Genomic DNA, 16,239 nt, shown 5'->3' with positions numbered 1-16,239 from the left:
TGTTTATACAAACTTGGCAATACATGACTTCTCGACAGAAGGAACATTTTGTCTGAACATGTCCCTGGTGTCAACCAAAGGACTAGGAGAAATGGATTTTGCGTTGTATAAAAATCCTATTTTCTGTTGACCTTTAATTGCGTATGGTAGTTATAGATTATATGGAATAAATGATTAGAATGATATTGTCTGTGTAGTGTAAATTAGACTAGTTTAAACTTTATTCTGGGTGGGAAAATTGGAGAGCTGACTCCCACCTTTGGATATTTTCATTTGAACTGGCCTATGACCTGCATTACACTGGACCCTCCTGAAGCCTGGACCTATAGAAGCAAGCCACAACATCTGTATTGTTTTCTCTGTATCACTAAGTGTATATATACAGCTCCCTGGGACCAGCTAAAACAGTAATCACTGACCACAGTCTTCTGGATTGAAGGACTGTGTAGCTGGATCCAGCAGAAGAGCGCAGCATATGTATTTGGTATCGGCTGTATTGTACTTGTATATTGAACTGCTAAACTTTTGCTTTTTGCTAAATAAATTGTGCTTTGGAACTACACAAATCGCATAGACAATGCTTATTGGAAAACAATGAAATTACTTTAATAGGACGTTCGCAAGACAGATTCCCTTTTTGTGCTGTTGGAGGCTGAGAGGGGACGGCCGGCTACTAAGCAGACCATCGCCAGGTGGATCACAGCCACGATTAGGCAGGCCTAAGTCACGACAGACCGGCCTGCGCCTAGCCATATTGCCGCCCATTCCACCTGCTCAGTGGGTGGTTCTTGGGCTGCACGAAATGGAGTTTCAGCGGATCGGCTTTTTGGAGCGACCACCTGATCCTCTGTTCATACCGTTACTAAGTTTAACTGTTTTGCGGATGCAAGTTTTTAGGCCGCAGTGTTTTGCGTGCAGGGCTATCAGAGCGGCCCCTTCCTTAGGGGTATGCTTTAGACATCCCCATTGTAGCAGTGTCCCCCAGATCCTTTTCTCTGAGTCCATCTGGGGGACACTGTATTCCCTCCCTTCTTCTCTTCTGCTTTCTGCTCTTTTCTCTGTTATCTTACACTTGGGGCTTTCTAAATACACTGAGGATGCAAGGGGTTGCAGAGGGGAGGTGTCTGTCTGTAGGTTAAACAAATTAACTGTTTAAATGCCAAATCCTAGCTCCCCTCATACAACCCATAGTAGCAGTGTCCCCCAAATGGTCTTGGAGAAAAGGATTTATAGTAAGTATGAAAATCCTCCTATTCCTACTACTGCTACACAGGGGATAATTTTATTATCTATACATGGGGAACTGCACAGTGTTACTTTATTTGTTTTGGATCTCTCCGTATCCATGCAAGTTTATATATATGAAGTATTTTAAAATATAGTGGAATTACCTGTCTCTGTCAAAGGTAAATTGTAAATTTAAATTTATGTTTCAATGATTGAACATGGTTTTGGCCCCCTGCAATGTGTATGAAAATATATGGCTCCCTGAATTGGAGAAGTTTGTTATCCCTGTTTAATTTAATGAAGGATTTAAATGTATTAAAACATTTGGCCTTATATGTGCTCCTTCCTTTTTAGCAAGCAACCATATTTACGGTGGCAACAGAAACTCAAGACGCCCTGGAAACAACATAAGTTCCAGCAGCAGCAGTTTATTGGACCTCGATCCTCTTATTCTCATTCATTTACTGGATCTTAAAGATAGAAACAGTGTGGAGAATCTATGGAGTCTGCAACCTAGGCCTCCTGCATCAATTTTTCAAGCTTCAGGTACTTTGCATAAGATATAATTTTCTTGGAGCGTATACAATTATATCGATATAGCTTGCCTTTTTATGAATTGGATGAAAGTTCATTCATATAGAACGTTGGTAAACAACTGCAAAGCAATGCCATTGTAACAGATATTGGGAGGACGTAGGGACGTGGGGGGAGGCAAGTCTGACGAGAACAGGTATCATTGTGGATAGTCAATTTTGTTTTTGAAGTAGGTGGCAAAGTCAAGAGCTGTGATGGGCAAGGGGGGAGGCGGTGGGGGAGGGCACAGTAGAGAATTTATGGTAGCAAAGTGGCGTCTGGGTTATTGGACCGGGAGGACATGAGGTATGTGAAATAGATATGTTTGGCAAGAGAGGGGGCAGAATAGTAGGAAGAAATGATGAATTTAAAGTGGATGAATTAAGCAATGAAGCGCCAGTTAGTAATGTGGTGGACAGGGCCGGACTGGGACTAAAAATCAGCCCTGGCATTTAAAGCACGCAGGCCCACCTCTGTTGATTAGCAGGAAAAAAAAAGTGTGCCGCAGTGCAGTGGCGGTGCCGCCAAGGGCATAGCTACATTATGTTGGGGGCATGGTCAAAATGGTGCGTTGATACATACATTATAATAAAACATTACTTTATCAGACCCTCCCCATCCACATTACGCCACCCCCCCAGATACATTATGACACCCCCAGCCCACTGTACTTATCTATGCTTCGGATGCTGCTGACATTTCTGTAGAGTGAGCAGGGAAGCTCTTAGTCTCATGAGATTAATAAATCTCGTGAGACTTAGAGCTCCTCGGCTTGCTCTGCAGGCTGTGCCCTGTCCGGGACGGAGCACAGATCCTCCTGCTGACCAACTGGATTAAGGCTCGGGGGGCTCGGGCACTTAAGTCAGGGGGGCTCCTATGATGTAATTTGGCTATTAGACAAATTTTTGACAAATACAAAGGCAATACTGTGTGCACTACTGTTAGGTGCATGCAGTTCTGCCTTAACAAGCAGTACAGTGTGAAGCAGGACATATCTCCCAACTGTTCTTGTAGTCAGACCAAATCCTGACTAAGTGGGACAGTCACCCACCAAATTCAGAACAGTTGGCAGACTGTCCTGGTCTCTCCTACCTGTCTTGTCATGGTCACCACTTGTGCCTGCTGGTGTCTTTAGATCAGTTGCTGCTTGTCTGGATCCTGGAATGCTGGATGCCCTATTTGGAGAAAAAAATGAGCAGTTGAAATTTAGCCCTGGTGTTAAATCAATATAGCATCCATGTTTTAAAATTAGGCCTCACTGCAGCCACAACATTAAAATACTAGTATTCACATTTGATAAATACATCTATTTCCCTCCAACTAGCCCTGACATTAAATAGTATTCCCATTTAATAAATAAAACTATTTCCCTCTCTCCAAAGCACCCCAGCATTAAATTAAAAATGCAATCACCCCATCTGAAATTGATAGGCCCCACTATTAAATTGCCCCCACCATCACCCCACAAATTGAATAGCACCCAATAATTAGGCCCCACCTGCAATTCCCTATTAGATTAACAGCCTACCTCCCATATTATATTAAGAGCTACCCATACACACATTATGGTCATACGCCGGCCTACACACACATACTATAGTTATATTGTTACACACATACACACTATAATCATACCCTGTCACACACACACATACTATAGTTATACTGTTACACACATACACACTATAATCATAAAGGTCATTCTTTGGATATATTTTTTGGGGGTTATTTTTTTGGTTATTTGTATTCATTGTCATTCAGAGCTTGATTTATATATTTTTTAACTTTGTCGATCCCATTTTTATTGGCGCCTGTCAGTAAATTCTGTGTTATTTTTTGTTCCACTATAATCATACCCTGTCACACAAATGGCTCCCCTGTCACTCATATAGATCCCTTGTCACTTATATAGATCCCCTGTCACTTATATAGTTCCCCTGTCACACATATAGATCCCCTGTCACACATATAGCTCCCCTGTAACACAAATAGCTCCCCTGTCACATAAATAGCTCCCCTGTCACACATATAGATCCCCTGTAACACAAATAGCTCCCCTGTCACATAAATAGCTCCCCTGTCACACAAATAGCTCCCCTGTCACACAAATAGCTCCCCTGTCACACAAATAGCTCCCCTGTCACACAAATAGCTCCCCTGTCACACAAATAGCTCCCCTGTCACACAAATAGCTCCCCTGTCACACAAATAGCTCCCCTGTCACACAAATAGCTCCCCTGTCACACAAATAGCTCCCCTGTCACACAAATAGCTCCCCTGTCACACAAATAGCTCCCCTGTCACACAAATAGCTCCCCTGTCACACAAATAGATCCCCTGTCACACAAATAGATCCCCTGTCACACAAATAGATCCCCTGTCACACAAATAGATCCCCTGTCACACAAATAGCTCCCCTGTCACACAAATAGCTCCCCTGTCACACAAATAGCTCCCCTGTCACACAAATAGCTCCCCTGTCACACAAATAGCTCCCCTGTCACACAAATAGCTCCCCTGTCACACAAATAGCTCCCCTGTCACACAAATAGCTCCCCTGTCACACAAATAGCTCCCCTGTCACACAAATAGCTCCCCTGTCACACAAATAGCTCCCCTGTCACACAAATAGCTCCCCTGTCACACAAATAGCTCCCCTGTCACACAAATAGCTCCCCTGTCACACAAATAGCTCCCCTGTCACACAAATAGCTCCCCTGTCACACAAATAGCTCCCCTGTCACACAAATAGCTCCCCTGTCACACAAATAGCTCCCCTGTCACACAAATAGCTCCCCTGTCACACAAATAGCTCCCCTGTCACACAAATAGCTCCCCTGTCACACAAATAGCTCCCCTGTCACACAAATAGCTCCCCTGTCACACAAATAGCTCCCCTGTCACACAAATAGCTCCCCTGTCACACAAATAGCTCCCCTGTCACACAAATAGCTCCCCTGTCACACAAATAGCTCCCCTGTCACACAAATAGCTCCCCTGTCACACAAATAGCTCCCCTGTCACACAAATAGCTCCCCTGTCACACAAATAGCTCCCCTGTCACACAAATAGCTCCCCTGTCACACAAATAGCTCCCCTGTCACACAAATAGCTCCCCTGTCACACAAATAGCTCCCCTGTCAACACAAATAGCTCCCCTGTCAACACATATAGATCCCCTGTCAACACATATAGATCCCCTGTCAACACATAGAGATCCCCTGTCAACACATAGAGATCCCCTGTCAACACATAGAGATCCCCTGTCAAACAAACTAACCCCCCTCCCTCTTACCTTGTACCCTCCGCGGCGCGCTGTGTAGTCTCTCCTAACACATGGTGCTCATCCCATGTGACATCTCCAGAGCCATTCATAGAAGAGAGGGGAGGAGGGGAGGCGCGGCCACACCAGGAAGTAAGTGTAGTGCCGACCCCACCGCTCAGCACACAGACTGTCATGCCGAATTCTGGCATGACAGTCTGTGTGCTGAGCGATGGGGCCGGCCAGCTAGTAACCGGCCCATCTGACCATCGGCCCTTCTGGCATTTGCCAGAAGTGCCAGATGGCCAGTCCGGCCCTGGTGGTGGAGCTGAGAGCGACAGTGGATAGGCTTGGGTCTGAGTAATAATTTGGGGGAGTCATGAGTGGGAAGTAAGTGGAAGTGATAAATGGAGAGTAGTAAGGTACAGGATATGTAGTAATTAAGACCTTGCAGAGTTATGAAATAGGAGAGGTTGCCATGGTCTTGTCCAAATCCAGTTCACACTCCGTTACAACTCCTCATACTTGTGATGGCAGGTAAAGCTTTGAATAGGCTTGAAAATACAATGAATTAGATGACTGAAACAGCAGTTGCAGGGGGAGGGAATAGTCTGGCAATTAGAACAGCAGGCTGATAAAACAGAGGGGATGTTGCAGTGAAATAAACTGACAGATAAAACAAATTTTTCTGGAGGTGACAAGGAAATAAGTTCAAAGCAAAGTTCGTGAGATGTGAAGCTTGCAGCGAGGGAGGGATATAAACATCAGGAGAAAATATGGAGTTGCAGATGAATGTTGAGTGTTGTGCTCATGCAGCTTTGTTGTCTGGTAGAATGCTTCATACTGTGTTCCAATTGTTCAAGTTTTGTGGTAAACACTTGTAGCAAATACACACTCACTAACACAGCCTCTGTCTGTTCAATAAGTGAATTAACCCTCACTAATAAAACATTAAAAAGACCGTCATAAAATAAGTATAAATTTAATATGAAATTACAAAAGCACTCACATCAGTAAGATTATGACCTTCTGTAGCAGTAGGATTGGGCAACATGATCATCTCCGTCATGACTCTGAAATGACTCTGAATTAAGCTAAATAATTATAGTACACTTGTAACTAAGCAAGCTTAGAACGACACACACTAGCTAATGCAGCCATAGGACACTGAATTTGCATGGTTAATCACATCTAATCGATAACATAAATCAGCCCCCATTAACTCACAGCCCAGGCCACTAATAAAATTTGTAAACAAGCAGTGAAAATTACAGCATACCATGCATCAAAAGCACATTCAGATAGTCTGTTTTAACACTGGTACACAGGCATGGAATGATTATTACCTGTAGTTGAGAAAAAATTGCACAGCAAAGATAAATAAGAGTAACACAAAAGGAAAGCACTGTGAGAGGTTACAAGTGAGATGATGAAAAGGTGAGAACAGGACATGTGAGTAAAGTGAGAGACTGTAGAAGTAGGAGAGTGAAGAGGAAAATATGTAAAAGGATGAAGGGAATGGGAAGTAGGACAGTAGAGGTAAGGGATGAGTGAGTAAAAACAGATAAGATAGTGACATAGGGCAGTAGTGGAGAGGGATTATATAACAATAGCCAGTGGAAGGTGCACTGAGGTGGCTGTGTATGAACAGTGTGCAAGGGGGAGCTGGGAAGCCATTTAAATATTCTGGGTAAGTTGAAGAACAAGTGTGTGTTTTTGAAGGTGGGAATACAATCGACTGCATAAGTGAAACCAACGAGTCATAATAAAGCAGCAGCTGCAAGAATTAAGGTTGCGAAACAGATCAGCATGGTGTGTGCAGGTGGTGGAGGATATCGGAGCTCACAGATGATTGTTGAATGTTGTCCTAAGCCTTGTGTTGATTTAGTCACCAGACTGCTGCAAGTAAAATTCCTGCATATGTAAACGGTGTTTTTGTTTTGCGCTAAGTAATGTTTGACAGTTTAAAAACAACAGAACATTTGAACAATTTACCTCTATCTTGACATGCTGGATATTTGAACCTGCAACAGGTTGTTGCATTGACTACTTCTCGTTGAAATGGCTAAATTTTAGTATTACAATTGCAGAATTAAGTGGAACGTGACAGTGGAGATGGCAAAACAAAACAAACATCCCTATGGTGTGCATTATGAACTTAATTGGACAGTTTACAGGCTTATTTCAGCCATAACCTCAGTGTTGGCCGATGTAAGCAAAAAGGTTCCTCAATATCACAATAATAAGAAAATAAAGAGTGAGCACTCAGAAAAACGTCACTAAATGCTTCAAGGAATGAGCCACCAGAGATAACCTTTTGATTTCCCATCAGGAATCTCATAAGCACTTATACAGGCAAAATCACTGCCACACATTCAGATTAGTCTAGTATGCCATTGTCTGCCTGAGACTGAACATTTGGAAGAAGCAGTAGACTGATGGGGGGGGGAATATTAGCAACACACTCTGGAACCTTGCAAACAAACAGGAGATGATGCATTCCTAAAGAGGATTACATTATCCAAAATTCCAGTCAGCTACGAAAAAGCTGTCTTGCGAGCAACAAAAACTGAAACTGCGAGTAATGCCAGCATTTCTGCAGAGTGACTGTGCTGGAAAAGAATCGGGTACAGTCATAGCCCAAAGTTTTGAGAGACTCAAGTATTGGTTTTCACAAAGTTTGTTGCTTCAGTGATTTTAGACCTTTTTGTCAGATGTTGCTATGGTATACTGAAGTAAAATTATAAGCATTTCATAAGTGTCAAAGGCATTTATTGATAATTACATAAAGTTTACGCAAAGTCAATATTTGCAGTGTTGACCCTTCTTTTTTTAAGACCTCTGAAATTCACCCGGCATGCTGTCAATCAACTTCTGGGCCACATACTGACTGATGGCCGCCCATTTTTGCCTAATCAATGCTTGGAGTTTGTCAGAATTTGTGGGTTTTTGTTTGTCCACCCGCCTCTTGAGGATTGACCACAAGTTCTCAATGGGATTAAGGTCTGGGGAGTTTGAATGTTGATGTTTTGATTCCTGAGTCACATGGTTATCACTTTTGCCTTATGGTAAGGTGCTCCATCATACTGGAAAAGGCATTGTTCCTCACAAAACTGTTCTTGGATGGTTGGGAGAAGTTGCTCTTGGAGGATGTTTTGGTATCATTCTTTATTCATGGCTGTGATCTTAGGCAAAGAGGGACTTTGAAATTAATTGCAATTCATGTGATCACTCCAACATTTTGGAGTATATGCAAATTGCCATTGTAAAAACTGAGGCAGCAGACCTTGTGAATATATTTTTTGTAATTCTCAAAACGTTTGGCCATGACTGTAGATAAGAGTCACCTGCTGTGGGGCTGATAATCAGCTAAATCCTGTCACTGTAATAATCTCAGAGTGTTGCAGATTTGGGAACATTTTGTGTAACCTGATCTGAGGCTGGATTCAAATGTTGTCGAAATAATACTCTACTGTGGCACTGCAAGTAAGGACATGTATTGGCTGGATGGTGCTACATAATTTGTACAGAGCAGGGATCATTGTGTTGCACAATTTGTAGTGGAAAGTGTTGCTCTCTTTATAATATATAATTAAAAGTGAATGGAAAACAAAAATAAAAATGGGTTAATATTATATACGTCTTTGCTTTTACCCATTAATCTATTTTATTCTATGATGTGACTTTTATATGTGCATTTAGATTGGATTACATACTCCTCTTTAGTTTTTTCTGGGGATTAAAATTACTCTCTAAACATTTTTTAGCAGTGTCTGTAACTATAGTGCAACTGTATCACATGGAGCTGAAATTTCACGAATGAAGATTGACTTTGTTTTATATGGTAAATGCCAAGTTTCCTACAGTGCTGTTAAATGTTTCTAAAAGCAATAGAGTCTGCTTATGAAGAGAAGAGGTATGTCGGGGTGCAGAAGGCATTCTCTTAGGTAGCAGAAACACTGCTGCCAGTGGCTCGTCGCCAACTGTGTGTTGTAGAATGTAATTTCAGTGGATTCAGACTTTTCATCCAGCCCTGCTGATTGAGAGCAAAGGCTTCATTTCTAGACCATTTTAGGTGTTTAGATTTATTGATTACACTGTTGCTTCTCATGTGTTCTGGTGTCTTGCAGCTCAGGGAGCTGTGAGCAAAAAGCTGGCGGTGAATCTACCATAATAACGGTATTTAAGCGCATTATTACTGTTATAACTGCGATAGGGCGCAGGCCGCGTTACTTTTTACAGTAACGCGCCCAATTGAATTCCCCCCTTAGTGTTGTCAGCCGTTGCAACATGAAAGAATGCCTTATACATTATATGAAAGTGAAGTACCACCTTTGTGGAAAACTCCATCCCTCTTTATCATCTTTCCCCAGCCCACACAGAGTGTGCCACAAACCTGACCTCATTGGGGTTTAAACCGAAAACTGTTTCAGGTATTCATTAGATATATTGTACTAGTGTGTGTCTATAGTGTTTTATTATTATTTTAGTTACACATTTACACCAGGCAATTATCAGGTTTTTCGATTTATTTTTTTTCACACTTTATTATGCAAATGGGAAAATTCTATAGGTATATGCTTTCATCTTACGACATTTACTGCAAGGTGATGTAATCAAGAGATACAAAACTTTAAAAACTGAAACTTAACCATAAAGTTGTATTTATATTTGGCCCCTTTTTATCCCCCTGCTGTATAATGGAGTGTTTATAGTAAGAGGGACAATGTTTTTACAGCTTTTTTTTATACAGTATAGAATCTGCCCAGAACAGCCTGAATTCTTCAAGGCATGTATTCATCAAGATGCTAAAAACATTTCTTGGAGATTCTTGCCCATGTTGACGCCATAGCATCATGCAGTTGCTGCAGTTTTTTCGGCTGTATATTGATGTTGCGAATCTCCCATTCCACCATATCCCAAAGGTGTTCTAATGAATTGAGATCTGATAACTGTGAAGGCCAATGAGGGTACACTAAACTCTTAAAGTATTCGTAAAACTAGCTTAAGATGAAGAGTACTTTGTGACATCTCATGTTAACCTGCTGGAAATAGCTGTTGAAGATTGATAGTGGCTATTAAAGGGTAATGGTCAGCAGAAAATACTCTGGTAAACTGTCACATTTAAACAGTGCTCAGTTGGTAATAAGGGGCCTAATGTGCTAAGGAAACATTCCCCACACCATTAGACCACCACCAGCCTGCACCATTGACACATGGCAGGATGGATACAGGTTATTTACGTCAAATTCTGACCATTCCATCTGCATGTTGCAGAAGAAATCAAGAATCTTAAGACCACGTAATAGTTTTCCATTCTTTAACTGTCCAGTTTTGTTGAGCCTATTGTAACCTACGTTTAATGCTCTTACCTGACAGGAGTGGTACCTGGTGTATTGGTGTAGGTCATCCACTTCAAGGTTTGACATGCTGTGCGTTCTGAGATGCTCTTCTGCATATCATTTTCGTGACGCATGGTTATTTGAGCTACAGTTGTCTTCCTGTCAGCTTTAACCAGTCTGGCCATTCACTTTTGATCTCTCTCATTAGCAAGGCGTTTTCACTCACAAAACCGCAACTCGCTGGACATTTTGTTTTGCACATCTTTCTTTAAACTCTAAAGATTGTTTGTGGAGAAATTAGGATGACCAGCTTGAGTACCGCAAAGGACATTTCTAAACACTCCCTTTCTCCTGCGTATAACCTCAAAATATATTTGCGTTGTGTGGTAGCATAACAAGTTTGTGTAGATTTTCTACGTAAGTAGTCTGTATTATATACATGTTTTCATAGGGAATCATTGTATATAATATTGTGTGTAGTGTATTTATAAAAGTTAATTATCTACCTGAATCTGTTTAATTCAATGTTTATGGTTGCGTAAATTCTGTCTGCCATGACCCAAATATTATTTTTCACAAAGTCTGCTGCCTCAGTTTTTATGATGGCAATTTGCATATTCTCCAGAATGTCATAAAGAGTGATCAGATGAATGGCAATTGATTTCAAAGACCTTCTTTGTCATGACAAGGAACTTTATCCCAAAAACATTTTCACTGCATTTCAGCCCTGCCACAAAAGGAGCAGCTAACATCAGGTCAGTGATTCTCTTGTTAGGTGAGAATGTTGACGAGGGCAAGGCTGGAGATCACTCTGTCTTGCTGACCGAGTTAGAATAACAGATTGGAAACTTTAAAAGGAGGGTGGTGCTTTAAATCATTGGTCTTCCTCTGTTAACCATGGTTACCTTCAAGGAAACGTGCAGTCGCATTGCTTTGCACGAAATGGGCTTCACAGGCAAGGATATTGCTGCTAGTAAGATTGCTCCTAAATCAACCATTTATCGGATCATCAAGAACTTCAAGGAGAGAGGTTCAATAGTTGTAAATAAGGCTTCAGAGCGCCTAAGAACGTCCAGCAAGCACCAGGACTGTCTCCTAATGTTGATTCAGCTCCGGGATTGGGTCACCACCAGTGCAGAGCTTGCTCAGGAATGGCAGCAGGCAGTTGAAAATGCATCTGCACGCACAGTGAGGCGAAGACTTTGGAGGATGGCCTGGTGTCAGAAGCCAGCAAAGAAGCCACTTCTCTCCAGGAAAAACACTGATAGTCTGCAAAAGGTACAGGGATTGAACTACTGAGGACTGGGGTAAAGTAATTTTCTCTGATGAATCCCCTTTCAGATTGTTTGGGGCATCTGGAAAACGCTTGTCCGGAGAAGGAAAGGTGAGCACTACCATCAGTCTTGTGTCATGCTAACAGTAAAGCATCCCGAGACCCTTCTGTGGTGGGTTGCAGCTCAGCCAAGGGAGTGGGCTCACTCACAATTTTGCCTAAGATCACAGCCATGAATAAAGAATGGTACCAAAGCATCCTCCAAGAGAAACATCTTCCAACCATCCAAGAACAGTTTGGTGATGAACAATGCCTTTTCCAGTATGATGTAGCACCTTGCCATAAGGCAAAAGTGATAACTAAGTGACTCGGGGATCAAAACATCGAAATTTTGGGTCCATGGCCAGGAAACTCCCCAGACCTCAATCCCATTGAGAACTTGTGGTCAATACTCACGAGGCGGATGGACAGACAACCCTCAAATTCTGACAAACACCAAGCATTGATTAGGCAAGAATGGGCGGCCATCACTCAGTATGTGGCCCAGAAGTTTATTGACAGCATGCCAGGGCGAATTTCAGAGGTCTTCTACAAGAAGGGTCAACAGTGCAAATATTGACTCTTTGCATTAACTTAATGTATTTGTCAATAAAAGCCTTTGGCACGTGTGAAATGCTTGTAATTTTGCTTCAGTATATCATAGCAACGTCTGACAAAAAGGTCTAAAAACACTGAAACAGCAAACTTTGTGAAAACGAATACTTGTGTCATTCTCAAAACTTTTGGCCATGACTGTAGAGTTCTTTAAAATGAAGCCAGGTGCGTGCCAGACATAATGTTATATTGTTTAATCACCCAGACTTAATGAATCATTTAACTTATGAGTTAGGAAGCAATTTGATTATGCTCTCTGAACCCTATTATCTGGGGACAGAGAACATAAACAGATATCATGGCACCATAACGCTCACTATAGGAAAAGATAACTACTGCAGGAGTATAGCTGTAATTTGGAACTATTGTATGTGTACAGTGTGAATCCGCAATAAAATGCAACTCTTTGCATCCAGATGGTGGTGTGCTAGAGTTGATTTAAGTAACATGAGATATTCAATTCGCCCCATCTGGGACCAAAAATCATTCCATGCTCAGTCTCCTAGGTCACATTTCTTCCCCATTCTGTTGTTTGGGCTGAATAACAACTGAAACTATTTATCTCGGATTCTCTGCACTCAATTAATACTGTTTTAACTACTTTTCTATCTTAAAAACAGTGAATGTTCGTTCCACATCATATTGCAATGGATTTTAAGCTGACCAACTCCCGCCAAAGTCTTCCCCTTCTGGCTAGTCCTAACCTGATGAAATGCTATACTTTTTTATCTGGACTGAAGCTTCCTTACTTGCAACTTTTAAAGGCAAATCTTCCCCAAGCAGAAGCAGCCATGGGTCACCTGGGGGCGCACCTGTCTCAAGTTGGGATTAAATAATGTAATGAACTAGTTGGGACTTTTGTTATATAAACAAAAAGAGATTGATCCGCTTCACCCACTGTGTATATTTATGTGTATGTATATGTGTGTGTATATGTATGTGTGTGTGTGTGTGTGTGTGTGTGTGTGTGTATATATATATATATATATATATATATATATATAATTATTGTGTATCCTGTGATATTGAAGTGGTGTTTTGTTTGTTTTTTCAGCATCCAGTTCCCGCAAAGATAGGGAAACACGAACACAGCAGACATCTTGGCGTGTTTCTCCAGATTTAAAAATGCTAAAGAGGTACAAGTCTCAAGTTCTTGAGGTGCGCAGCAAACTTTCAGCAGTGAAGAGCCAAATATGTGAAGTCAGGAGCGGTAGTGCTGGAGCCAATGAAGGTCAAACAAGCACCATTGGGGAGCTGGACTCAATGGGTGGTGGAGAAGGGTGCAGTAAGTTACAAGAACTTGGAATGGAGTTACTCCGAAAATCTTCTCTAGCAAGCTGTTATGTGAGAAACAGTAAGTCCAAAGCTGATTTCATTACGATCTTTGAAGAACCTACTGATGGGCTAGACACCCAAAAATGTGCTTAATCTCTGCTTATAACAGCACTAATGAAATACCTGCCGCAAAATAGTCTTCAGGAATCGTCTTAATAACATTGCTAGTGCCTATATGCTGCCCTGAAAAATATCAATAGCCTTTAAAGGACCTCAATAGCCCCCACACACACCACCCAAAAAAAATGTGAATTTCACATATTCTATACAAAAGTGAAAATAAATTTTTCAGTCCAGTAAAATTTCTCCCTTTCTTTTACAAAACCACTTTAGCCACCCCCACAGTTCTTGGAGAGTCAAAGTGGTTCTGTAGGGTAAAGAATGTAAATAACATGTCAAATGCTCTGATTTGTATGAAGTAGGTTTGGGGTTTTTTCTGCGCTGTCTCTGATTTATTTCAAGATGTAGCTGCACCACCCTTCAATATAATTGATTAAAAAAATATCTGCTTAGACACTACTAGGCAGATTTCGTTATTAATTTTATCACTGCAGGAATTGTATTATTTCAAGACAATACCACATTTTATAATTTTGCTCTGTGCAGGTTTAATTCCGATTTTTCTTTTAAGTACTTTTGTAAATGTAAGCATTTTATTTATTTTTTGTTCAGGAAGCTTTTTCTTTTTTTTTTTTTTATTACAAGGTTGAAGAATCTTATAGTAACATTGGACATAAAATGTATAAGGATATTGTATAATAAGCTAAATAAACACATCCAAATAAGTAAAAATTAAATAGAAATGAGAATCATCTGAAACATGAATATGCTGAGACATTGATTAATTCACTTCGTATTATCAAAATACTCAAGGAAGGTGTTAACGCCTTGAAATAGGTCAAGGTCCAACCGAAGGGAAACATCTAGGCACCAGTTTCAATGGTGTGGATCTGGTTTATTATATCTATGGTAAGAGATGTACCCGCATGAAAGGACCACGCAAAAGATAATATCTGAGACACTTCTGATAGCTGTGTAAGAGATTCTGAAACAAATAGCATATCAATACCAGTATATTTTGATGTGGGGAGTAGTGGGATAATCTTTTGTGTGATGTTTGAAGCGCCTTATGTCGTATAAATGATACAGTTTAAGCTGTGAGCTGTGTAACTAATGAGTCTCTTTGGCATATTTGTAATCTCAATGAGACATTGCTGGGGGAGTTTTATGGGTGGTTGGATTCACTACTAGGTTTAAATTGCCATAATTTTGTCCACTTGCTTAATGTGTCCAAAAGCATTAGAGAGAAAAAGTTTTTTGGCCATGGCGGCTGTTCTGTGCGGGCTGTATTTGATTGATTATTGCTATAATTTTTTGTTTGTAAGTTCCTATCCAAAATACCCTGAAGGCCATTCAATGTCGATTCACACTTCTTACTGCTCCTGCATACCACTATCCGGTAGCCACGTTGTATTTCATGGCCACTAAGCCGGGAGATCGCTAGCTCTGTAAGGTGTTTGGTGGGGTTGCGTGTGCAGTTAAATGGCATATTCTAGGGACTGAATCACTTTTTGTTTAACCTTTTTGGTTCAGCTGAGGAATTGCTGTTGGGAGAAATGGCATTTGGTAGCGTGGAAACATGACCTCAAATAATCAGCAGAAATTGGATGCACATTCAATACTAACATAGCTGTCATGGCTTGAGTGATCCACTGGGCAACAGGATGTTGGCTGTCATACTTGATTCCTCTTTCAAACACTTGCTTCACAGACAGTTGTGTAAAACTATACATGCTCTTCTTGCTTACTTTCTGTATTGATGTATCACCCCCAGCAGCTGTAGGGCCTAAGGACATCTCTTGGGAATCATGGATTGTATTAGGGGAGTCAGTTTGAATTGGAAATTTGGATGCTGGACTACGGACGAATAATGAGGTTTATGGTGAAGCTTTTGACGGTGAACATTGCAGGACGTGTCTATCCATTTACTGTTAGCTGATGCTGGGCTGATTGCTACTATACCAAATTTTCCACCTTCTGAAAAACTTCTTGAATGAACTCGCTGCCATAACAGGGAGGAAGTGCCTAGATGATCAATGTCCCTACCTCTACTTATTGTGGCATCGCAAATGCTACAGATGCCTTGACAAATGTTGTCTAGGTTGAGACAAAAATATTTCCAAACAGAAGAGTTGCTTTTTTTTGTTCTTATGCCCTGGCATGACAAAGCGCTTATCATGGGCATGAGGTGATACTACTGGTGGCTGTCAACACAATCATCCTCCTTCTCCTCCTCATCATCTTGTTCAAGTAGAACTCATTCATTTTCAGATCCAGGATTATCCCCCTCATCCTCTTGCACATTGGCAAGTTTCAAAGAAGCATCCTCAATTTCTATGTCTCAATCATCATTATTACTATTCATCCTTTGGGAAGTAGGTTACTCTGATTAGTGTCAGAATATGAAACATCACTCACATATAGCACTCATGGATACCCCTAAACTCTCCTCAGGATTCTGAGAGTGCCCAACTTGTTCTTCAGTCTGTTTTGTTTTCTTTTTTGTTTTTTTT

The 16,239-nt window shown here is 41.1% G+C and overlaps 1 protein-coding gene across 2 annotated transcripts in view; it reads left to right on the top strand.

Moving 5' to 3' along the window:
• The window catches only part of TRIM37 (tripartite motif containing 37), a 151,485-nt gene that overhangs the window by 99,104 nt on the left and 36,142 nt on the right, over positions 1-16,239 (top strand). For both annotated transcript variants that reach the window (XM_075195073.1, XM_075195072.1), the window contains exons 18-19: positions 1,582-1,773; positions 13,386-13,685. In XM_075195073.1, the coding sequence (XP_075051174.1) occupies positions 1,582-1,773; positions 13,386-13,685 (492 nt within the window). The remainder of the gene's footprint in view (positions 1-1,581; positions 1,774-13,385; positions 13,686-16,239) is intronic.

Source organism: Mixophyes fleayi, chromosome 2 (genome assembly GCF_038048845.1).
Source record: "Mixophyes fleayi isolate aMixFle1 chromosome 2, aMixFle1.hap1, whole genome shotgun sequence".
NCBI lineage: Eukaryota > Metazoa > Chordata > Amphibia > Anura > Limnodynastidae > Mixophyes > Mixophyes fleayi.
Note: the sequence above shows the minus strand (reverse complement) of the source record. Positions and strands in the feature narration are given on the sequence as shown.